This window comes from Siniperca chuatsi, linkage group LG24 (genome assembly GCF_020085105.1).
Source record: "Siniperca chuatsi isolate FFG_IHB_CAS linkage group LG24, ASM2008510v1, whole genome shotgun sequence".
NCBI lineage: Eukaryota > Metazoa > Chordata > Actinopteri > Centrarchiformes > Sinipercidae > Siniperca > Siniperca chuatsi.
In genome coordinates, this window is record NC_058065.1 from 16,713,407 (window position 1) to 16,738,853 (window position 25,447).

At 39.4% G+C, this 25,447-nt stretch overlaps 1 protein-coding gene across 3 annotated transcripts in view; it reads left to right on the forward strand.

The window, feature by feature from the left end:
- anos1a (anosmin 1a) overlaps positions 1 to 25,447 on the forward strand; it is a 95,112-nt gene that overhangs the window by 39,040 nt on the left and 30,625 nt on the right. For all 3 annotated transcript variants that reach the window (XM_044188406.1, XM_044188407.1, XM_044188408.1), the window contains exons 4-7: positions 1,890 to 2,112; positions 6,213 to 6,394; positions 9,702 to 9,831; positions 12,020 to 12,225. In XM_044188406.1, coding sequence (XP_044044341.1) covers positions 1,890 to 2,112; positions 6,213 to 6,394; positions 9,702 to 9,831; positions 12,020 to 12,225 — 741 coding nt within the window. The remainder of the gene's footprint in view (positions 1 to 1,889; positions 2,113 to 6,212; positions 6,395 to 9,701; positions 9,832 to 12,019; positions 12,226 to 25,447) is intronic.

A 25,447-nucleotide genomic window follows, 5' to 3' on the forward strand; every position in this document is an offset into this window, starting at 1 on the left:
GTACACTGCAACACTATATGTTTTCTGTGCACTAGGGTTGGGAGTTTATAGGATCAAAAATAGCCTTGGGTCATTAGGAACTATTGATTTAACATAAAATCTGAAATTCTGTTAAACATGATTTTGTTTTCACAAAGTAGAGCTGGATCAGAAGGCTACAGGTGATGGAGGTCCAATGCAAACACCTCGGCATTAATAGATCACAGGGTTTTGGTTAGACACGCTACATCAACAATCAGTTACGTGCTGTTAATAGTTCAGATTTATAATTTTTGAACTCCTATTACTGGACTACACGCCACTAGGCAAAAACTGACTCTAGATGTCTATCTGATAGTGCTGTAGCTAAATTTAAGGAAGCAATTCCATCTGCATTTAGTGCTATGTCTCAGTATAACAGAGGATGCCTTTGCTAATTTCAGCCACTCCCAAATTGACCATCTTGTTGATAGTGCTGCATGCTCACTGCGAACGACACTCAATTTTATCGCCCCTCTAAAAAAGAAGATAATATAACAAAGAATGTTAGCTCCATGGTATAACCCCCAAACCTGCAAATTAAAGCAAACATTGCGAAAACTTGAGAGGAAATGGCGTTCCAACAACCTGGAAGAATCTCGTTTAGTCCGGCAAGATAGTCTTAAAACATATAGGAAAGCCCTTTGTAATGCCACAGCATTGCTCATCATTAATAGAGCAAAATAAAAACAACCCCATGTTTCCTTTCAGCACTGTAGCCAGGCTGACAGAGAGTCACAGCTCTATTGCAATGTATTCCTATAGCCCTCAGTAGCAATGACTTCATGAATGTCTTTAATGATAAAATTTTAATTAGAGAAAAAAATTCATGACATCCTGCCCTCAAACAGTACTGATTTATTTTCAACACAGGAACCTTAGAAACAGCTGTAAAACCTTATATATTTAGACTGGTTTTCTCCTATCAACCTTTTATTTTCAAGTAGAGCTGGATCAGAAGGCTACAGGTGATGGAGGTCCAATGCAAACACCTCTGCATTACTAGATCACTGTTGTTTTGGTTAGACACTCTACATCAACAATTACACTTTCAGTTATGTACTGTTAATTAGTTCAGATTTATAGATCAGGAGTGAAAGTGACTAGACTTTTAGAGGAAACAAAAGTCTGAAAAATTAATTAGGATCAGGCAATACATGAGCTTTCTCATGTCTTTGTCCTGAAAGTAGTACTGTCATGGCTGTTAAATTTAACCAGATATACTTTTGAATGTTATTTCAATCTCATTTAAATATTTTCACATGTTTTTTTATACTTAAAGTCATGCATGGATGGTTGTATTATCCTTGCTTGAAAACCTGGAATAATAAGCTTAATTTGACTAGCACTTTTTAAATATTCAAACCAGAATTATTTTGTTGTTCTTATCGTAATGACTATTTGATGAGCTCGACATACTACAAACTCAACAACTCCCAAGTCATCGAGTGATCATTAGATTTTAAATGTACAAAATTCTTATACTGTATTACATCTGATATTTCTATAGAGAATATCAAACCACAAGCAATGAGAGGTTGCCTTATGTCTATAAAATACAGATAACTACATTATTATCTTGCACATTTGTATCCATCTAGTCACAAAAATGTGAAATAATTAAAGTGTGATCCGAGTAAAATAAAAAAATAGAGACAACAGAAAAAAAAACAAGCCAACAAAAAAACTAAACATACTCACGTAGCCTTTCCAGCCTTCTGTAGAATCTTTCTTATTAAATAAATGAATGCATAATATTGGAAGCCCTTAAAGCAAACACAGTCCACATTAAAATTAGAAAGCCCAACAGTTAAAGGTAAAATAAGTTAACTGTCCTATGATGCTAAACGGTCTCCCTCCAACCCATGTAGCGGGTGTTTCCCAAGAAGCACTGGGAGTGTGTGACCAGCTGTGAGTTCCTTCAGTCAGTGTTGGCAGTGAAGCAGGGCAGCTGTCCACCTCCAGAGAAAACCAGCAGCTTTGCAGCGGCCTGCGTGGAGAGCTGTGATCACGACCAAGAATGCTCCGCTCAGAAGAAATGCTGTTCCAACGGCTGTGGCCACACCTGTCAGCCACCCAAAGACCTCTACAAAGGTAAGTAGAGCCAGAAGAATTGGCCAAACAGAAACATATTTATTTAGTCATTAATCTAGTGAGTAGAAAGTGAATTTAATGATTCTATTCTAGCTGCGCAACAGCAGGTAGCCAGTGACAAGATTACACTACAGCAGTGACTTGATTGAGTACTGTAGCTGCAGCACTCTGTCACTTCTATCAGAAATCAGAATCAGAAATACTTTATTGATCCTCAAGGGGAAACACAGGAACAGAAGTACTAAGCAAAAAATATAATACACTATAATACAGGTCAGATAAATTAAGTACCAAGTGGGCATAAGTATAAAATTAAAACAAGCGTAAGTTTCTATGGTTCAGGTTTGGTTAGGTCTAGGCACAAAAACTAATTGGTTAGGTTAGGAAAAGATCAGGGTTTATGTTAAAAAAAAATCTGTTAAGGTTAGGGAAAGATCATGATCATGTTCTGAAACCATGGTCTGAAACCAAACATGGTCTGAAACCCTATTATGTTTGCGGTGGTTTATTATTAGGGTTCAAACCGCAAAGTGGTAGAAGCCTACAGAGTCTGTGTCGGTTTATTATTGTTATTATTTGTCTTATGCTGCAGCTTAAATTGCCATGAGCTGGAATGAGCTAGACATACAAACCTTGGCCCAATAACTGGAAATGATGTGCATGTGCTTCCACAGAAATATTTGCCCTATCGGCCACATGGTGATGCTGTAATTAAGGCCCAAAAATGCAATTTTGAACAGGCCATGCCCCTCACATCGAAGGGCCGAATGACTTGAAATTTCTCAAAAAAAGTCCAGCTCATTGTACTCTACAAAGAAAGCCTCTTGGACCACTAAAGTCCGCCTAACTAGATTTTATGCCATTTTGAATTTTTTGAAAAACACATTTCTGACATCTCCCCCTTAACCGTAGGTCCGATTGCTACCAAATTTTTGGTGGACAATCATTGGACGAAGCTTCAAGCTTCAATTGGAAGGCTGAGATATTGACCAATGGACTTCAAAAGGGGGCGAGGCTCACCACGTAAATAGACCAAAGTCAACAACAGTTGGGCCGTTCATCACAAAACTTATCGGAAATGTCAACATAAGTACCTGAAACATACCAATAAAGTTTTATTCAAATCGACCTCTAGGGGGTGCTACAAATGTAAAAAAGGGGCGTTGCATAACATGAATCAGACTATAAATCAGAAATTGTTTTTCCAATCATCACATAGCTTCCAGGATATATCCACATAAGAACCTGAAACATGCCCTAAAAGTTTCCTTCAAATCGACCGCTATGGGGCGCTACAGGGGCAAAAAAATGTGCGTGGCACAAAGCGAATCAGACTATGAATCAGAAATTGTTGTTCATTCTATTTGTTAAAACACAAAAAATGGGAGATTTCACTGCTTTTGTCACGTTTGGTTTGATCAAAAGCTTTAAACTTCCAACAGTGTGTTGGCTTGAACCCCGGAATTGCTGCTTGCGGCTATATTTAAAATAGAAATTTCATAGTGAGTGTTCAACACTTGTACATATATTACTTTTTTGGACTCAACACTTGAACAAGAAAAATGCACTTGTGATTTGCATACTCAGGGCCCTATTGTCCCAAAAACAGGGCACAAACTGAAACACAAGCAAAATCACACATGTCTGTAACCAACACACTTTTTGCAATTTTGATAACCACCGGTGTAAACCAGGCGCAGCCAGGAGCAACATGAAAGAGAAGTTGAATTAATTATTAGTAGGAGGAATACAGAATCAGCAGGTGGAGTCGGGGCAAGTTTCAGTAATGATCAATCACATGAGCTCCTTTCATGCCCTTTTAAAAGCAGACAGATAACGAATGAACCTGAAGCCCCTGAATCAATGAACCCAAGGAGAGAGGCTGAGGTATCTGAGAGAGAGAAATGTCTAATGAAGCACCTGAAATTCCAAAATAAAACTATACAACACCCCAAATATTAACATTGCCCCAAATACCACCTGATGTAGCAGCTGCTGGCATACCAGTTATAGTGGTGCAAACAATTAGGCTACATTAAAAATCCACAATTCTACTCCTTTTCTGCATAACTGAAAAGTTTCATCTATGTCTTTGAAGTCCAATATATATCATAAACAATATGCGAAAGCCCTTATCTATCCAATGAAAAAAGTGAAAGGAATGGATACATTTCCATGAGCAGAATAAGGCCACTACCGCAAATATTCTGAGACGTGATTATGAGAGGAAAAAAGGAAAACTCACTATAATAATTCTCAATACATTAAAGAATAAAATATTTTGAATCTCCAGGAGAAGTGGAATTTGGACTTTTCCTTATAATGAAAATGACAGATTTGATTAAACTTGGAATATGTGAGCAACAGCTTAACAGTATGTTAGCAAAACATATAACATTAATTAACATTAGATGCTGACTGATCCTGCCACCATGTTGGAGATTGAAATAATTAATGAAGTTACCAATGCTGTGCCATCCCTACATAAAATCAATCACAGCCCTTCTGTGCAATCAGAGACTGTAGCTGAAACACATGAATCATTCCTGCTGTTGTGTGTTGACTGCAGGTATTTCTATCAGGATAGACTTAATTAATTACTCTTCAAGTTTCTTTTTCAATTATTAGCATAGTGCACAATAGGAAAGTTGAAGAAATATGAGAGGAGCAATTAGACCCAAATGTGACACCATTATTTAAAGGGGGTAGTGATCCATGAGCTGTACATGTATGTCCCAGATGGATTCTATACACTGTTGGTGGTGGTGAAGGGGTGAAGAGCAATGGCTGAGATCCAAGATCTGGATAGATTTGATGTGGAGCGGGACTTCTGATGAGCTCAGTGGACAGACACGAGAGCTGGTTGTGATTAAAACTAGAGGTGAATGGGGTGGAGGAGGGTTGCATTGATCTGACACTGAAATGACAGCTGACAACAGCAGAGAAAGGAACAGTTTTAAAGTTTGACAGCAACTAGATGATTGGCTCACAGAGGTTGTGGCAAAATCTGATTGGTTTATCTGAAAGAGTGAGTGAGTAAGCATGAAGATAGTCTTCCTGACTGAACTTCAGCTAAGCTTAATTAAACCAACTGCATGGAAACGATCCAACATTCTATAAGCTGTTTTGGCAAACTCACTGATCAAACAGAACATCATCAGTATTGATTCTATGGAATTCCAGGTGGATGCTATTATTGGTAACATTAAAAATTGTATTTTAATGCACATATCGGTCTGCCGTAGAGTAAAATATGAGTAGCAAACTGAAAGAGGCAAAACTCAACATAAATGAAAGGTGTTTTATCATTTTGGCGAGGTCTGTGTGTGTGTGCCTCTCTGCCAACTAAAGACACAACATACTTAAACTGTCATAAACTTCTTGTCAACCTAAAAAAAGATGTCATCCAAGCCTCCCTGGGCCTTCACAAATAAATTAGGTAATTCCAGGGTTCCACAAACAGGGTGCGGCTGTGCTGCTGTGAGTCTGAGTCAGGTGGAGCTTGCCCTACTTAAGCCTCCATTGTCGGAAGAGGAATCAAAGAGAGCTGAGGAAAAACAGATCCTGTGAGCTTGCAGCAGTATGTTCAGGCCTCACTGATGGTAACATGATAGGAGAGGAAAGATGTGGGGAAACTCCTTTTGCCTTTTCACACCGTGGCACTGAGTAAAGCTGTGAATACTTGCAGCTCAATGTCCTCTCTGCTGGGACACAGCCAATATGTGCTGAGAATTACAGTAGATGGTGGTATCTGGAAAGGGATATGGTAAAATACTAATTCTAATCACAAGAGTTCAACAAATATATGAGTTTGCTGACTCACCAGGCTGATATAGACCCTTTACAAAACATCTGTTTCACCTATGAACTACAATCGTATACATGATCATAATTGAGTAATTTTTCCAATAAACATTCTGTGAGGTCTCTAGAGGATAAATGAATTCCAAGCAGTTTTACATCACCATGAAAACGTAAAAAGTATATGTATCAAAAAATGTATCTACTGTTTGCTCACAAATCACCCTCAATTTATTCTGTTCTACTTATTGTGGATGTATATTTCATGGTTTGATAACAGTATAATGTTCATCTCCCAGGTGCTCCTCTGAAGCCGAGGAAGAAGCTGGGCTTTAAAGAACTCCCTGGTCAGCTGGAGGTGCATTGGTTCTCCCACTTCAACATCTCAGCTGAGCCTGTTGTCTACATCCTCCAGAGGAGGTGGAACTTTGGCATCCAGCCCAGCGAGGACACTGCCACCTCCTGGCAGGTTGTTGCACAGGTTAGTTCACTGCACCAAATGTATGGTGTTATATCAGATTTGAAAACATCTGGGAACATATTCATGTACTCAAAACTACACTCATTGTACTGTAGTTCCTAATTGGCCAAACAAAAAATAAGTGTGTCAGTCCTTATTTATGACTCCCAGGTTTTGCTCTTGATGACCTTTAGCTATGTAAAAATGTAAGGGTGTTACAAAGACTTCTAAATCTGACTGAGGCACAAACAGTATTAAAAGTGGCCGTTGACAGCGTGTGCCTATTAATTGTGCTTTAAAAAAGTTTAATGGCATTTAGCTTATAAAGCTATTTCTTTAGATGAGTATTTTTATTTAGGTTATGCTGCACTGATGAACTGAGATCTCAGTCATCTGAGTGGAATACCCTCTCTAGACCCCATCATCCCACAATACATTTGTTGATTATGGGATTTTGATTTTTGCCAACTACAACAAATTTCATATAGAAAATGCAAAGCCAGCCTCATGCCCATCACTGGAATACCTGTTGTGTTTAAGATGTGTGACCAATGTCTAAATAACTCCCCATTTTCCAATCATAAAAACACAGGTGGCACAGCAACACTGACATACACATAATTCCTGTATTCTCCAGTGCCTGAGGCTGCTGCTTTAGAGTACACCCACACTAAGCCAGCTAAATTTGAAAACAATTTTCCCCTCTCATTTTGGCCTTCCATTCACACTAAGCCAGTGTTTTTCCTCCTGAAAACAGATTTTTTTCTAAAACACTCCCTGTAAATGCCTGTTGCACATTTTAGTGTCTAATTATCTGCACACACACACTACAGGTGTTGTCAATTACCTGTATTTATTTTATCATATGACTTTGCAATCATAAAATACTGATTTGACCATCGTCTCAGCGCAGCAGTAAAGTTACTATTAGAGTTACTGTTCACCTGTTTAGCAGGTAGTGTTTATGAGTCTCGATCAAATCACTAATTTATATTTGTTCAGTTGTCATGACAGCAGAAACATAATATAAAAAAATATGTAAATGAAAACAATTAAATCGTGAATTCAGCTGTATTATAAAAAGTATAGAGAGCGCAGGAGGAGACTGAACAGAGGCTTAACCAGCTGAGACTCAGCAGATAAACCAGACTGTCTGTCCCACTGTTTAACACGTTTTGCATGTGAGGCAGAATGTTGTTTGCAGACTGAAAGAAGAGGAAGGAAGGAGGAAGAAGAGATTTAATAAATTTTCCTGTTCATTTTCCTGTTTCCATGTCATTTTGCATTTTCAGGTTTAGCCATCAGCGTATTCTATATGTACAGTGGATACGGAAAGTATTCAGACACCTTTAAATTTTTCACTCTGTTTCATTGCAGCAAATTTATTTCTCATTAATGTACACTCAGCACCCCATCTTGACAGAAAAAAAACAGAAATGTATGCAAATTTATTAAAAAAGAAACTGAAATATGACATGGTCATAAGTATTCAGACCCTTTACTCAGTATTGAGTAGAAGCACCCTTTTGAGCTAGTACAGCCACGAGTCTTCTTGGGAATGATGCAACAAGTTTTTCACACCTGGATTTGGGGATCCTCTGCCATTGTCTTGTTGGAAGGTGAACCTTCGGCCCAATCTGACGTCCTGAGCACTCTGGAAGAGGTTTTCTTCCAGGATCTCTCTGTACTTGGCCGCATTCATCTTTCCTTCAATTGCAACCAGTCGTCCTGTCCCTGCAGCTGAAAAACACCCCCATAGCATGATGTTGCCACCACCATGTTTCACTGTTGGGATTGTATTGGGCAGGTGATGAGCAGTGCCTGGTTTTTTCCACACATACCGCTTAGAATTAACGCCAAAAAGTTCAATCTTGGTCTCATCAGACCAGAGGATCTTATTTCTCATAGTCTGGGAGTCCTTCATGTGTTTTTTGGCAAACTCTATGCAGGCTTTCATATGTCTTGCACTGAGGAGAGGCTTCTGTCGGGCCACTCTGCCATAAAGCCCCGACTGGTGGAGGGCTGCGATATGTGATGTGATAGTTGACTTTCTGGAACTTTCTCCCATCTCCCTACTGCATCTGTAGAGTTCAGCCACACTGATCTTTGGGTTCTTCTTTACCTCTCTCACCAAGGCTCTTCTCCCACGATTGCTCAGTTTGGCTGGACGGCCAGGTCTAGGAAGAGTTCTGGTTGTCCCAAACTTCTTCCATTTAAGGATTATGGAGGCCACTGTGCTCTTAGGAAGCTTGAGTGCTGCAGAAATTCTTTTGTAACCTTGGCCAGATCCGTGCCTTGCCACAATTCTGTCTCTGAGCTCCTTGGGCAGTTCCTTTGACCTCATGATTCTCATTTACTCTGACATGCACTGTGAGCTGTGTCTTGTATAGACAGGTGTGTGCCTTTCCTAATCAAGTCCAATCAGTTTAATTAAACACAGCTGGACTCCAATGAAGGAGTAGAACCATCTCAAGGAGGATCAGAAGAAATGGACAGCATGTGAGTTAAATATGAGTGTCACAGCAAAGGGTCTGAATACTTATGACCATGTGATATTTTGGTTTTTCTTTTTTAATAAATTTGCAAAAATTTCTACATTTCTGTTTTTTTCTGTTAAGATGGGGTGCTGAGTGTACATTAATGAGAAATAAAATGAACTTTTTTGATTTTAGCAAATGGCTGCAATGAAACAAAGAGTGAAAAATTTAAAGGGGTCTGAATACTTTCCGTACACACTGTATATACTGTAAGTAACTGTATATGTTGTTTTTATTTTTATTCTATTCTAATTTTAAATATTTGTATATATGTTCTGTGTGTGTAGCATGAAGTGAGCTACAACTTTCATTTCATTGTTCAGTCCTGTGACAAAATACGTGTACCTTGTAGGTACACAAGTCTAATGTTCTTAATGTTCCTAAAAGTCATACTGTAACATGCCCCAGCTGAATGTCACTATATGGGGAACACTTTGTGTTCCTGCAGGCTGTGACTCCTTACACTTTACATTCAGACTGTTAATGTGAATATTATTTAAGCTTACAGATGTCTATGTAGTTGATTTTTAACTAGCTTCACTTTGGTTTTTGGCCACACAAACTCCTGATTTTATAGCGCCCAAATGCCAAATTATGTGCCAATTTTCTGTTGATGTTTTGAAACTCTATGAACTGTGTTGTGTTTGAAAATCTGACTGTGAGAAGACCAAGCGTAAAAGAAACTTCCTTAACATATTTTTAAAACATTTGAAGGCACACTGTTTTTTCCACATATCAGTGGGTTCATGTTTTATCTTGCTCCCTCCAACAATCCACCTGATCCATCATAGACCACGGAGCAGGAAGCGAGGCTCTCTGACATCCGTCCAGGTCGCTGGTACCAGTTCAGAGTGGCAGCTGTCAACAACCACGGGACCAGAGGTTTCACAACGCCCAGCAGACACATCCACTCCAGCAGGGGTCAGACAGACACCCTCTGTGTGTGTGTATGTGTGTGTGAGAAAGAGAGCGAGAGAGAGTATTTGTTTGTTCATGTGTCACTATAATTATGAAAGCAATTCTTAAAAGCACAGACTGTATTGACAGAAAATTCCAAATGCCACCTGTCACCTTGACAGAGTAAAAATAACTACTGGTGCTGCAAAATGGTTATTCAGATACTAGAAATTAGACTCAGTCTAACAAAATGGCAGATTAGTCAAGCAAAGTGTCTAACAATGATTGAAAAAAATTATCAACAGCACAAGATTAGGGAAAGAATTAAAACATTTCTGAATTAAAAAAACAGGACAACCTATCACAGGTTTGATTGTGTTTTTCATGCTTTTGTGACTAAAAACATTTGAGCAGGGCGCAACTCCATTGCAGCCACTACCAGTCTCATCTGATCCCACTAACAAACTGCACCATACACTAAAAGCTGCTGCTATCCACCTAATGTAATTTCACTGTAATTACTGTAAAATCACACAGCCAAACAGAGCAGGGTGTTAGAGGAAAGCAATACGTCATGATAATATATCAAGTTTAGCTAACTAATATCATAAACGTTGTTTCAGTCAGAGACACTTTAGCATAGAATTGACCATTTATAGCATATGGTTCTACAGTTAGATGTAGGGGCAAACCTCTGTTGTTTGAAGGAGCTCTCAAAGAATTCATTGTTTTCCTCTGTGTGGTTTCTGTGGTTGCCATGGTCGCATGGAAAGCCGCATCGGCAAGTTGCCATCATGTGTTGTTTCCTCTTAGAGAGTGTTTCCTGAAGTGTTTACCATTGCTCTGCCCTCTGGTTGGAGTTAGGTTAGGTTATGGTTAGGCATCGAAGTGACAACTGATTGAGGTTAGGGTTAAGTATGTTTTCAGGTTTAGCAACAGGAAAACACAAATCCATGGCAAAACAGACTTTGACAAACAAACAACCAATCACTGTTAGAAAAGTCCTACTCTTGTTCGCAAGTGTCATGTTTGTCTTCTGGCAAATCACACAGAGATAGTCCTTACAAATAATGAAAGTAATCATAGTAGTATTTACATATACTTTGTGTTCTAGATCCAGATTTTATTATTGAAATATTGATTTTTTTGTAATTTTAGTTTTTACACTGTTGATTAAGCCGACATCAAATTGCAAACTGCATGATGCTGTATGTCATGTATAACGACATTCATTTGTGAACTCTTATGGAAAATGTTTTACCTTGAAGGAGTTTTCCTTTAATTTTATTTAAACCTGCAGTGCGGAACTTTTGTCTCCCCCTTCTGGCAGTGAGAGTAATTACACAAACACTGTCGATGCGTGCTTATGACGTATGTCTTATGCCTGACGAATTACATAACACCCAGGAAAGTCCCAGGCTTGTGTTCAGAAAGAGTTATAAAAATACAGACATTTCCAGAGTTCCAAGACAATAATCCATTATTTAGGTAGAGTAAATGTAATAGCTACGAAGTCTACTCCAAATATTCTACAAATACCAACCTGTTCAAGAGCAGTAATGCCACATCCTTGTCTGCCCTCAGTCCCATCTCTTCTTTCAGCGCTCTCCAACAAGAGCTATACGAATGGTTATCTGTGCTTGTCCTCGCCATCGATGGCTTTCTTTTTTTGACTGTAATACTTCCTCTGAACGCCGAGTTTCTTTTTTATCTGGAGCATCAGAAACTTTTCTTTGACATGATTTTTACGCCATATGCTCCGCCATACTTCTAGTTGCTGTAGCCTAGTCTATCGCTACGGGTGCTCCCCTCTTCAGCTCTGGCAAACCAATCATTGCTGGTTGATGTAAAATGCATCACTATCGGTGTGCCAGCGCGGGACACAGACACCAGATTTAAAAACTCTGGTATACTGCGAAATACAGAGAGAGTTACTTGGCAGTGATAGGCTTAATCAGCATTGTGTGAACTCGTTTGGCAAGCGCTTAAATGTAATGGACGTTCATTTATATGTAAAAGTCCTGCACTCCAGCTTTAAGGGAGGAACTCCTCCAGTTTTAGAAAGCTATAGAAATTTAATAAAACACATCAATGTCTAGGGATGTAGGGTTTTGTTGAATTACTGTCATATACTTTTTATCTGAGCATCAGTATGTAATATTACTCTGTGACTACATGTGGACGAATATTAACAACATCCCTTCACCCTCAGACCCCTCCTATCCTCCAGCTCCCACTGAGCTGAGAGTGGCCAGTATGAGCTTTGGCCCCGGCAGGGCGGTGTCAGCCTGGTTCCAGTGGAGTATGCCTGCTGACCTGGATGTTCCCGTCCATCACTACAAGGTCAGTTGGAGCTGGACTGCAGTCGGACAGCCGTCTGATCCATCCCTGACCAAGAGGAGGAAGACAGTCAGAGAGGTGAGGACTGATGGATTCTACAGCGCTCTGAAAATGTCCTGATGTTACTTGTTACTGCTAACCTTCATCTTATTCTAACTGTCTTCTAACAGTATGTGTGCGGCAGGTCCTATAGACTGGGCTACATATGACTAAATCTCCCCCGGCTTAAATTCTGTTCTGTAACAAGTCAAGGATTGCAGGGAAAAGTATTTTCTTCAATCTTTTAATATTATATTCTTCTGGCAAGACAAATTAAATAATGGACCAAATAAAACACTGAGCATCATATTTAATAAGCCCCCTGCAAAAAACTATCAAGACTGCAAAACCTTGCCTAATTCTTTTTTTACTTTAGCAGGACATTTACTAAGACTGATAATGTAAATGAGCACAGCTGCAGTTGAAGTAGTTTAAATGCGCTACTGCTATTTAAATCTGTGTATGGGTCATTCTTTTATTTTTGTGTTTCAAAACCGAATCGGAAAAACAAAAACAACAGCGCCTTTTTTTTTTTTTGTTTTAAAACCAAAACGGTGTAGGGAATTACAATGGTAAAGGGGTACCAAATTGTGTAGGTACAATCAATTACATTTTGGCTATCAGAATGATGAAAGATAATAATAAATAATAACTTTAATTAATAAAGTTCCTCGGGGGACCACTCTTAAAAAAGAGAAATGATAGCCAATCAATTGGCTGAGTCTAAAATATACTAAACTATCAATTTGGAACTAATTAAATAATAACTAGAACTAAAATGATCATTAATAGCTAGTAGGTTGAAGGATTTGGAGTTCAACATAGAAGAGGTTGACAGAATTCACCTTTGTGCAACATTAAAGAAACCAGCGTAATTATCCACAAACATTATTAAGAATATAAAAAAAGCAAAAATCTAACTAAAATTCACTAAACCGAACAACAAAAGACACATGTATGAGAGTGTTTGTGTGTGTGTGAGTGTGTCTGAGCGCATGTCTGTATGAGTGCAATTATGTGTGTGTTTTCTTTTGTTCTGCCTCCATATGTATATCTCGTGTGCATGAGCATGATAACACGTGGTCAGACAAAAAAGGTACAGTGAAGCGGGAGATTTGAAGTTCCTCTCCGCCGTATGTGATTGTGTAGGCCAGATTAGAGGTGTGTGTGTGTGTGTGTGTGTGTGTTGGATAGTGGTGCCAAGTTAAAAGGAGTTAGTTAGCATGCAGACTCTGTCTGTGTGGAGCATAACATTACTCACATCAATTTAGCATGTGGCTATCAAATGACCTAACAGATGAAGACACATTACAGCAATAAACCTCAGAAAAACACATCAGTACATGTACATCGTTAAAACTAAATGATATAATGATATGTAGTTGAAGTCCAGTTTGGGACACAGACACCAGATTTAAATACTGTGAAATACAGAGAGATTTACCTGGCAGTGATAGGCTTAATCAGCATTGTGTGAACTCGTTTGGCAAGCGCTTAAATGTAACGGACGTTCATTTATATGTAAAAGTCCTGCACTCCAGCTTTAACGGAGGAACTCCAGTTTTAGAAAGCTGTACAAATTTAATAAAACACATCAATATCTAGGGATGTAAGGTTTTGTTGAATTACTGTCATATACCATTTATCTGAGCATCAGTATGTAATATTACTCTGTGACTACATGTGGATGAATATTAACAACATCCCTTCACCCTCAGACCCTTTGAGTAGTCAGAAAGACTAGAAAGGCGCTATATAAGTACAGTCCATTTACCATTTACTTAGCCAAGTACACTGTTAAGCTATGTGAAGCTATATAATGCCCAGGTATGTTACCAGTCCGTAAGGAAAAAGTTGCTTTGGTGTGCTGCCGTTAGCTGGCGATTTTGTTGTGGATTAGCCATGCAGGGAAGAATTGTGGTTCCTTTGTGAAAAAGTCTTTTGCTGTGCCGTGTTGTGCAGATTGGAGGAAGCCGGTCACTCCACTCTCCTTACAGTTAGTTGCCAATAGCCATCCTTTTATCTAGCACTGTGAATATCTTCTTACCAGCAAGCCTGGACAAAACTTCATCCTTTGTAGGAATGGTGTAATGTTGTCCTTATTTAGTGTTGTTCAGATCACTGGGGTCCAAGTTTTGTTACATAAAATTGTAGACTTGCCTGGGCCTTGTCTATGGCCTTCTCTAGTGTAAGATTTGGTTTTCTCAAAAGTCTTTCTTTCAGGCGCTGATCATGCATACTATACACACAAACTGATGTCTTTCAAACACTGTATTTTTCTTGGGCTGACAATAGGATCTGAAAGCTTCTAGAACTCCTTCCACAGTCTCTTCTTCATCATGTTCAATGTTAAATGTTAAATGTGTTATTCACCTCGAGAGCCTCCTCTCCTAGTGCGTGCAGCAAGATGGCTACTTTTTCCTGCTTACCGTCTGCACCACTTGTGGTCATGTAGATGGTCATGTTCCCATCTTCTCCAGTTTTCCCCCCAAATTGCCTGCTAGAACCAGTTGCGATGGTAATCTAAACTGATCCATCCTCTCTGCACGTCTCCCTATTTCCCAGGAACGCATCTGCTGTCCTAACATCAATCTTCAGCTAGCATTAGCAAAACTTTGGTGTCTAACAAGTGCGTCAAAGTGATGAACTGAACCAACCTCTGACACCATGTTATATCTTCACATGACCACATGACTGTATCAGGTTGATGAACATCCAGAGACTTGGCCACATGCCGTCCAAGGTAACTGGACTTAACACTCTGTCAGAGTTACTCCGCCTAGCACTCCGACAGTAACCACCTCACAACAGTATAATACTACAGTAAAAGTTGGGTGTAAGCTAACTGGATTGATTGGTTTTGGTTTGCTTTAAGTAAATACCATGGTTTTGTCTGAGAAATTAGACAAGTTGGAAATGTAGGCGTGACGGCGTGGGTTGAAGCAAAGGGTAGAGGCGGTGAATCTGGAGCATCTGAGGAAACTGAAAAAGCAAGCAAGAACATGGCTTCTACAGTTTGAGCAACATGGGGGATGCTGTATCCGGAGTGGATGGTGTGGACCGCAAGTCTGCAGTAAGAGGAAGGCGGTGAGGACGTGAGCTGGCTCTTGATGAAGTCCTCTGAGAACTGAAGTTATCTGAGGATTGCCAGACCCGGGCTGCCAGTTAGGAGTTTAGAGAAGCTGAAGCCACTAGGGTAAACTTTTGATGGTATGTGTTTTGATGGTCATCACAAAATTGGCGAAGGTAACGAAACAGGTCATGGTTACGAGATCGAAGGATGGGTAGTTATGTTGTACTGGTTGTGAAGGTAACGAAACTCTTCAAAGCTGACAAGTAAGATGAGACGGTTGAAAGTATGCTGTTGATGATATCCCCAGGAGGCGCTGAGCCTCTGAACTTCTGAAATGAGAATAAGGAGAGTCAGCAATGGCATTGGAATGACCGGGAACATGAGCTGCGCGGAGAGCATATGTGTGTAACAGAGGGCCACGTTAGGCATGCATGAACGATATGATAGATGGGGCATTGGAACGAACTTTGTTTATTATGTCTACGTCTCTGAGGTTTTCAAAGTATACGAGGATGGACTTGCAGGACCATTTGTGCCCCCACAGAATAGCTGCAGCTATTATGGGATAGATTTCACAACTGAATATGGAAAGTGATTGATAGTAAGTGAGAGATAAATGCTTGCCCTTGGAGAATTATACACTGGCGAAGTTGAGGTGACCTAGAAGGGAGAGAAGTTGGAATTTGGTCTAGCATGGGGCAAGGAGGAAATTTGCTTAGTGTGGGCGCGAATAGATCAAGAAGAGGCTGGGTGAGAAGGGGCAACACATGTGGAGCATGGTAGGGCTGCACGGTGGCAAGGATGCAGCAGTAAATTTCATTGTCAAGTGTGTCTCGGCATGTGTCCTCATTGGCATGCTGAAGACGGGCTGCAGCTTCGGAGACAAAGAGGATGTGATATGGTAGAAACCATTGCCTCCAAAATGGAGGGCCAGTTAAGGATGATGGCCATGTAATTGTGGATTAGCTATGCATTTCCCGCCAGCAGGTAGGAAATTGTGAACAAAATAAGTTTCTGACAAGATAGAAAGCATAAGCGAACTCTGTGGGTGTAAGTTCTCTGGAACAGGTGGGTGTTCTCCGTTTTGGGTAGAGGTGCCCTTTGTGTCCTTCGAGGAATCTGTCAGTAGGTGGTTGATGAAAGGAAGGCATCATGAGGAGAGCAAGATCTTTGTATGTCTATGATCTGTTGGTGTAGAGTTAAGATGATGAATGAGAGGATTGACTGTAGTTAATGGTTGCCTGGTGGGCTGGAATAGATGGGAGGGAAGACCAGAGTTAAGTATGGAAGGAACTTGGTTCTGGAGGTGTGGAGGAAAGCTGGGCACCGGCATCCTGGTGCGGAATACTTCAGCTGACGAGAGCTGCAGGGGCTGGGAGACGGAAGATCCTGGCATCCTGGTGCCAGGAGCCCTGGCTAGAGCAAGCTGTAACAGTTGCTGGAAGTGGGCGGCAGGGGGCTCTGGCACCGACTAGAGCCAGCTGCTGTGGTTGCTGTAAGTGGATTGCTGGGTGGTGCCAGGAGCCCCAGCTGAAGCAGGCTGCTGCGGTTGCTTGAAGAAGGCGGTGCTGGCCTGCTGGAAGTGGGCAGCAGGAGGCTCTGGCATCCCAGTGCCGGGTTCCCCTGCTAAGGCTGGCTGATACTCTAAATAGCTCCAAAAATGAACAAATTCATCTGTGGAGTCCAAGTGAATCCCAACAATGGAAAAATCTAGTTTTTTTCCCGTTTTAAATGATAACACTTTTAATTTTTCCGATGTCCATGAACATTGAAAATCAAGTGGAACAAGGTGCTGTTTTTTGGTTTCCATTTTTAAATTTTTCCTTGCGAATTGAAGACCACAGGTCTTGACTATATAGGGTAAACCAGAAGTAAAATGAAACTGTCAAAATAAAAGTGAAATGTGTGAGAACTTGTCAGGAGAACGAGGCACTTTGTGAATTTATTGATTGCCTATAGCTTCAAAGTTAGATATACAGTGGTGTGAAAAAGTGTTTGCCCCTTTCCTGATTTCTTATTTTTTTTTGCATGTTTGTCACACTTTAATGTTTCAGATCATCAAACAAATTTAAATATTAGTCAAAGATAACACAAGTAAACACAAAATGCAGTTTTTAAATGAAGGTTGTTATTATTAAGGGAAAACAAAATCCAAACCTACATGGCCCTGTGTGAAAAAGTGATTGCCCCACCTGTTAAAACATAACTTAACTGTGGTTTATCACACCTGAGTTCAATTTTTCCAGCCACACCCAGGCCTGATTACTGCCACACCTGTTCTCAATCAAGAAATCACTTAAATATGATCTGCCTGAAGTGAAGTAGACCAAAAGATCCAAAGAAATTCAGGAACAAATGAGAAAGAAAGTAATTGAGATCTATCATTCTGGAAAAGGTTATCAAGCCATTTCTAAAGCTTTGGGACTCCAGCGAACCACAGTGAGAGCCATTATCCACAAATGGCAAAAACATGGAACAGTGGTGAACCTTTCCAGGAGTGGCCGGCCGACCAAAATTACAACAAGAGCACAGCGACAACTCATCCAAGAGGTCACAAAAGACCCCACAACAACATCTAAAGAACTGCAGGCCTCACTTGCCTCAGTTAAGGTCAGTGTTCATGACTCCACCCGAAGAAAGAGACTGGGCAAATGGCCTGCATGGCAGAGTTCCAAGACGAAAACCACTGCTGAGCAAAAAGAACATTAAGGCTTGTCTCATTTTTGCCAGAAAACATCTTGATGATCCCCAAGACTTTTGGGAAAATTAATAAGGGAAAATTGGGAAAATTAATAAGTTGAACTTTTTGGAAGGTGTGTGTGTCCCATTACATCTGGCATAAAAGTAACACCGCATCTCAGAAAAAGAACATCTTAACAAAACTGCATTTTGTGTTTACTTGTGTTATCTTTGACTATTTAATTAGTTTGATGATCTGAACATTTAAGTGTGAGAAACTATAATAACTAAATAAGAAATCAGGAAGGGGGCCAACACATTTTCACACACCACGCCAGTTGAGTGGCGTTAATTAATATTGTGCAAACTGTGTTATGACCCTGAGTCATAATTTGTATTTGTATTTAAGTGTGCTTGTGTATTTCTTTGCTGTTCTCCCTCCCTGCCTGAGGGTGGTGCTGTTAACCCTGTTATGTGTCTTTCCCATTATGTTAAGTTGCAGGTGGTGGCTGCCGATTCGACTGGACACTGATGGCACCTACTTTAAAATGGCACCAGCCGATGCCGGTTTCGCCCCTCCTTTTTCCTGGCTCCCGACCAGACTGTGCTGTGCTGTCTAGTTTTGTGTTGTGTTGTGTTGGCTGTGCTGGAACTGTAGATTATACTAGTGTTGATATTCTGTTTGTATATAATGTAACTAACATGGAAAATAGCAGTCCCGGTAAATATAGGGGGTAGAAGCCTTTTTGTTTGATCTCCTTTTTCTCCTGTTTCTGTTTTAGCAGGTAAGTAACTTATCTACCTGCTAAAACATAGGTAAGTTAGAGGGGTTTGTTTGCAGGTCTGCCCGCTTGCAGAGGGGGCTGGTAAAGGTGATGTGGGGCTCCGAGATCCGCTTGTCAGCTGAGGAGCTCCGGCTCACAGTGTTTTTACTGTCATGAACCTGGTCACCTCATTGCTGCCTGTCCGGTGTTAAAGAAAAGAGAACAGTCAAAGAATGAAAATCCCTCTGCTGTGAGTTTAATTCAGGGTGAGTCAGTCACTATTCAGCATCAAGGTTTGATAGAGTTGCCAAAACCAGAAACTGATGATAACTTTAAGCCTTTCACTTCGCATGTTTGTTTTTTTCTCTTACTGGCAGCCAGGTGGACAAGATTCCAGTTACTATTTTGAGAAAATACTGGCGTGAAACATTCTGTGGCTCGACTTGGTGTTGTGCCTTTTTCTGACCAATCGTACTGCAGTTGTGACATATTGGTAGGGGGGATTAAACTGAGTGTTTTACACGTGCCGCTTCACACACTGACACACTCTTATTCCTCCTAGGTGTCTGGGACAGTGCGAGTTGGTGTGCGAGATCAGCTGCCTATTGTGGGAGTTGATCTCAATCTCAGGAATGATTTAGCTGGAGAAAAAGTTTTCTACTACACCTGAAGTAACTGAAAATCCTATTGTTGATGTGTGTGTTGCTGCGCTTGGTGCGCCTGCAATTTTCACGATGTGCGTCATAATGTGTGCCCAGGCTTGTAACCTTGGTAATTTAGTGGATCTTTTTGAGTCTTTTTTTGAGCATGTTTAATGACTTGGTTGGCCTCTCTGTGTTCCTGTTTCTGTCGATGTGTTACCAGATGAGCTGGATTTGAGTTTGGCAGTAGATAAAGATCGACTCATCAAGACTCAGCAATCTGATAGCATGCTGGTTACCTGTGTATCTGCTGCTGAAGAATAGAAGAATGATAAGCATCCTGTGACATACCTGTTAGATGAAGGTGTCTTGTTCAGTTTTTTTTTTTTTTAAATTTATATAGTGCCAATTCATAACAGAAGTTATCTCATGGCACTTTTCCTATAGAGCATCTAATATTATTAGAAAAAATTCCCACCATGAGCAAGCACTTGGCGACAGAGAGAGACTTTAACATGTCTTTAATTACAATCCATTAACACAAGATACAACCACACTTAACACATTACTTCAAAATTATATATTCCAAAAAAACAAACAAAAAAATTAAATGGGAAAAAAAATAAAAATCAGCTTTTACAACAATACATCACAACCTCCCTCTCCATTGGGTTGACATAAAATATTTCCAAGGCCCCATAAAAAGAAGAAAGATTGAGATTCAGTATCATTCACCATTTCATAATACTTATACTCCATAACCAGCCTACTTTTTACCAGAGCTCTGAACATGTTCAAAGGATCATTATCACTATTAATCAGCATTTTTCTCTTTCTTGTCAACCAAATTGCCATTTTTGCCTGACCAAATAAAACAGTCATCAAAACAATTTTTCTTTTATTTGAGGCACTATATTTTGGTCCAAAAATAAAGAAACTATTTGTAAAAGTAAAACCAAAATTGTGGCTCAAGTCTCGTAACACACCAAGAATTCCAAACAGCCTTGGACATCCAATAAATATATGAAAAACTGTTTCTGGAAGACCACAAAACAAACACTCTTCTCCTTGCAAAGGATTTAGATGAACTTTATAACTGTTTGTTACTAAAATCCAATGAGAAATCCTCCATTGCAAGGTTTCTTATAAAATATCCAACATCCTTTTGGAGAGGCACCTGATTCAACAAAATTAATCCATTTAGTCTCTGGAAGATCCTTCAATGCTCTTATATTCAGATATTTGACACAAACAAGATAAAGTGACTTCTTCGATATAGTGTCAAAGAGACCAAGTTCAGGTGTTGTAAAAGAAAGTAATCTTCCATTAGCCTCCTGCTAATCTCCTACATTTGCAACCACACTGATGCTGGGGAATACATTCTCCAACATTTCGGCTTGCAATGGTATTTCAGGAAAGGACTCCTGCATCTCAGATAGTAGTTTTTCAACAGTCCGAACAGAATGAATCCCAATCTTCATTGCCAAATTTTCTGCAGAAATCCATCTGTCCCTTGACCGAAGATGACATATTTTACATATTCCTGCTTTAACCAGGCTTGTGCGGACACCTTTAGAATTTAACATCACACTTGATAAAAGAGGATTAAAAAGTAAAGGTTCTTCAAAAACCCACTCATGAGTTACCTCAGACAGCTCTCTTTTAACAATGAATTTTTGCCATGCATTTAATACTGATGCATAAAAAGAGGAGAGTCCATTAAAATCCACTTCCTTCAAATTCATTAAAAATAGGTGTCTATCCAAGTTCACCCCCCCCCCCTCTTTTTAGTAAAGCACAAGCTATTTCTGTCCAGTTCTGAGACTGATGATAAAGGATTCTTTGTGCAGTCTGGAGTCTAAATGCCGCTACTTTGGACTTAATATCCATAAGGCCTTGGCCTCCCTCGCTTAACGGCAGATACAGAACTGACTCTTAACCAATTTTGTCCATTCCAGAAAAAGTTTACCAACACTTTTTGAATTTCCGTAATTAATTCATCTGGTGGGTTCAACACAATCAATTTATGCCATAAAATAGAGTCGGCAAGATTATTTATGACGAGCACTCTCCCTCTATAAGATAGTTGAGGTAAAATCCAATTCCATCTTAATCTATTACAAATCTTATCTTTAACTCCTTCCCAGTTTTTTCTTTGATGTACTTCTGATCCTAAAAAGATGCCTAAAAACTTAAAACCATCTTTTTCCCGCTTTACATTTCCAGGGATAACAGGTTTTGCGTTGACATAACAGTATTTCTCTTTATCATTGCACCAGAATGCTTCCGTTTTACTCCAGTTCAGTTTTGCAGATGACGCCTTCTCATATACTGAGATACTGTTACTAACAATATCAATATCTTTTTGATCTTTCTCTATTACAGTAATATCATCTGCATATGCTGTTAACTCAAACTCATTGCAATGATCATCAATCTTTAGACCAGACAGTTCTTTTCTTAACAAAGTAGTGGCTCCACTGCTAAAGCATATAGCTGACCAGACAGTGGGCATCCTTGTCTTATTTTTAAGATACATGAGGCATTCGTATATAAGAGTTTGATTCAGGAAATAAAACCTTCTCCAAACCCAAATGCACTCATTATTTCATGCAGAAAACCATGATCAACTCTATCGAATGCTTTTTCCTGATCCAGGAACAGAAAACCCACATTCACTTCATGTTGTTTAGAGTAATCTAAAATATCTCTGATCATAAAAATATTATCATATGTGGTTCTTTCTGGAATGCAGTATGATTGATCTTCATGTATTAAATCTCCTAGTACAGTTTTCAGCCTATTTGCCAAAATTTTAGTTATTAGTTTATAGTCAGTTGTTAAAATTGACACAGGTCTCCAGTTTTTAAGTACACTCAAGTCACCCTTTTTTGGTAAAAGTGTTAATACTGCCCTTTGGCAACTTGTGGGAAGGCGTTTTTCTTTAAAACACTCTTGGATCACCTCATAAAAGTCTTTTCCGATGTACTTCCACACAGCTTTAAAGAAGTCCACTGATATCCATCAATTCCTGGCGCTCTACCAGGCTTCATCTGTTTAACGGCCTCCATTTACTCCTCAAATGAAACAGAACTGTCCAGACCCTCGCCCTGTGTTTGACGGCAATTTCTGCAGTAGCTGTGACACACATTCAGTCTCAGTTTCTTCTTTTCTATACAAGTTTGAATAAAAGTCCACCGCAATCTTTCTCATTTCTCTTGCATCAAAAGTCTTTCGTCCATCAGGTGTTGTCAAACAATACATTTGATTTTGTTGTTTTGACACTTTCTCCAAATTAAAAAAATAAGCCGTGGGAGGATTTACCTCATGTACAGACATAAATCGAGATCTTATCAGGGCACCTTTAGCCCGCACTTGCAACAAAGATTCTAGATCTCTTCTTTTCACATAAGATGCCAGCTGAAGATGGATTAGAACTCTGAATCATACAAGATGTGATGTGTAAAATCTCTTGTTCTATTTCAGAAATCTTTTGCTTTATTTTTCTTGTTGAAAAACATGTAAACAGCTAACAAAATATTTTTCTGTCATACCTATTTCCCACCACTGTATCAAATGATCAAATTTATTTTTCCTAGAACCCCATTCATTTCAAAACAATTAGAATTTCTCATAAAACTCTTTCTCTTTCAACAATGCAACATACAATTTCCAATATGGACGATATTGACTGTAATATAATGGTGCTCTGATAGACAACAAGGAGAAATATTACACCCCGTTATTCTATTATTTTCTTTACATAAAACATAAAACCTGTCAAGTCTTGCAGCACTTATCATTCCCTGTGAAGCTTTTGTCCATGTATATTGTTCCATCTCTTTATTCTTATCTCTCCATACATCTACCAAATCATTCTGAACTATAATGCTTTTTAAAAATGAAGCTGATACAGGATGTGGCTCCTCATTATTCCTGTCTAAAAGAAAATTAAGAGAACAATTCCAGTCGCCACCAACAATTAACATACCATCCAAACTATACGTTTTTAAAAACTCTCCTAATTTTCAAAACATAATCATTCTATCTGACCCGTTATTTGGAGCATAAATATTTATAAAAACGAATATTTGATTTTCAACTTTAGCTTTCACTATCAAAATACGTCCTCTCTCTATTTCCATTTCTGTTAAAATGCTGACATTAAGATGATTTGAAAATAAAATCGCTACACCTGCACTAACATTTGTGCCATGGCTTAAACAAAGCTTTCCTTCCCACCACAAGTTTAACTCAGATTCATTTTTTATATTACTATTTTTCTTTTCTTCTTTTATATTACTATTAGTTACTTGTAAGAATATTACTTCTGAATCTTTAAGCCTAAGAAACTCAGAAAGTAATCCTCTTTTTCCCCCATCCCTCAGCCCATTCACATTTAAAGATCCTAATCTAAGAATCTGCATTGCAGGGGGGAGAGAGAAAAACAACAAATGACAGAAAAACAGAAGATATTAGAAGTTAGATTCCACACCCATAGAAGTTAGATTCCACACCCATGTGCTTTATTTTTTCCATTTTGACAGTTTCACATTATCTTTTTGAGTTTTACGTACAGTTGTTAGAAACCTTTTCAGCCAAAATCGTTTTTGTTTTGAAATGACATCATAGCCCAACGTCTTCTGAGCTATTGCCACTGATTTTATAAACTTATCGGGGAAAAATTTTGCAACATCAACCTTCTTCCCTTTAGTTAAATCCAAAAACTCATTCATTTCTTCGACAGAATAAACGTCATCTAAAGACTGACTGCAATCAATCTCCGAAGACTCCGAACAATTGTCACAATCCTCCATCAGTTCTTCATCACTGTTTTCACTCTCCACAAGCGCATTACACTGTAACCTGTTAACACTCTGAACCTCATCACCATAAACACATTCCTTATCCTTAACCGCAGTAACAACCTCCTTCAAAACACTCGGGCCTCCGGCATCATCACCAGCTCGCATAGATGAAATAAACTCACTCCCCTCTGACTTACAGCTCGGGTCTGTAGCACTCTTCTTGGGTGGAGAAACCATCTGAGGAATAACGCTGAGTTCACCTGCCGCAACCGAAGCCTCCGGATCCTTTTCATTAACCCCTCTTATCTTTTGTTTCTTTTCTGGAATCATTTCCTCCTCTATAGCTATGGACCGTTTTTCTTTGTATGGACTTTCGTTTTTTTCGCTTTGGTCCGTTTGCTCATCATTAATTCCTTCGTTCTTTCGTTTTCTGATTGTTTCTTATGCGGGCACGTGAACTTCACCGCATTCAAAACAACGCAAACTATCTATCGTTGCAAAGATCATATAGGAACTGTCCCCATGTTGAATGTGAAACGAGATATCCAGAGACTTCAAATGCTCATTTAAAAACATGAACACTTGTCTTCGAAACGATATCACATGCTTTCAAGCTGCGTTTTTACACCCGAACAGAACCATTTTAATGGATCCAGCAAACTTTCCAAACCGACCAAGTTCTTTTATAATTTACTCATTGGAAATGAATGGTGGCGCATTTGAGATTGTAACTCTAGTAGCAGGTGCGCGCAATGGCATTACTTGCACCAGCATTTCGAAAATCACGATTTCTTCTTCAACAAGGGTATTTACGAGTTTTTCATCTTTAAGAAACACCACCACCGCCTTGTTCATTCTGGAGGCCGATGCTATTTTTTCATGCCCCACAATCTTGCCCATTGCTAGAAGCACGTCTTCTACGGTAATCGCGGGATCCAAGAACACTTTACACCCATTATTGATAGAGAGCCCCGGCTTTCCCTCACCTGAGAGAGATGCCATGGCCTTTATCAAATAATTAAACACACCAGTGTTTTACTTAGACTATGAACCAAAATGTGACAAATTAAACACACAAAAAAAATAACTTTAAATAGAAGAAACAAATAAATAATTTTATCCTTGAAACGCAATTCAAGCGTGCCGCTCTCACACCCCACACCACACTTCCGCTCCCAGCATGCAATCCACACACACACACACAGAGAGGGAGAGGGAGAGAGGTCTTTAAGGCAGGCTTGAAGTTTAGCTAACTGATCAGTTTCATCTGGCTTGATCAATAGATATAATTGGGTA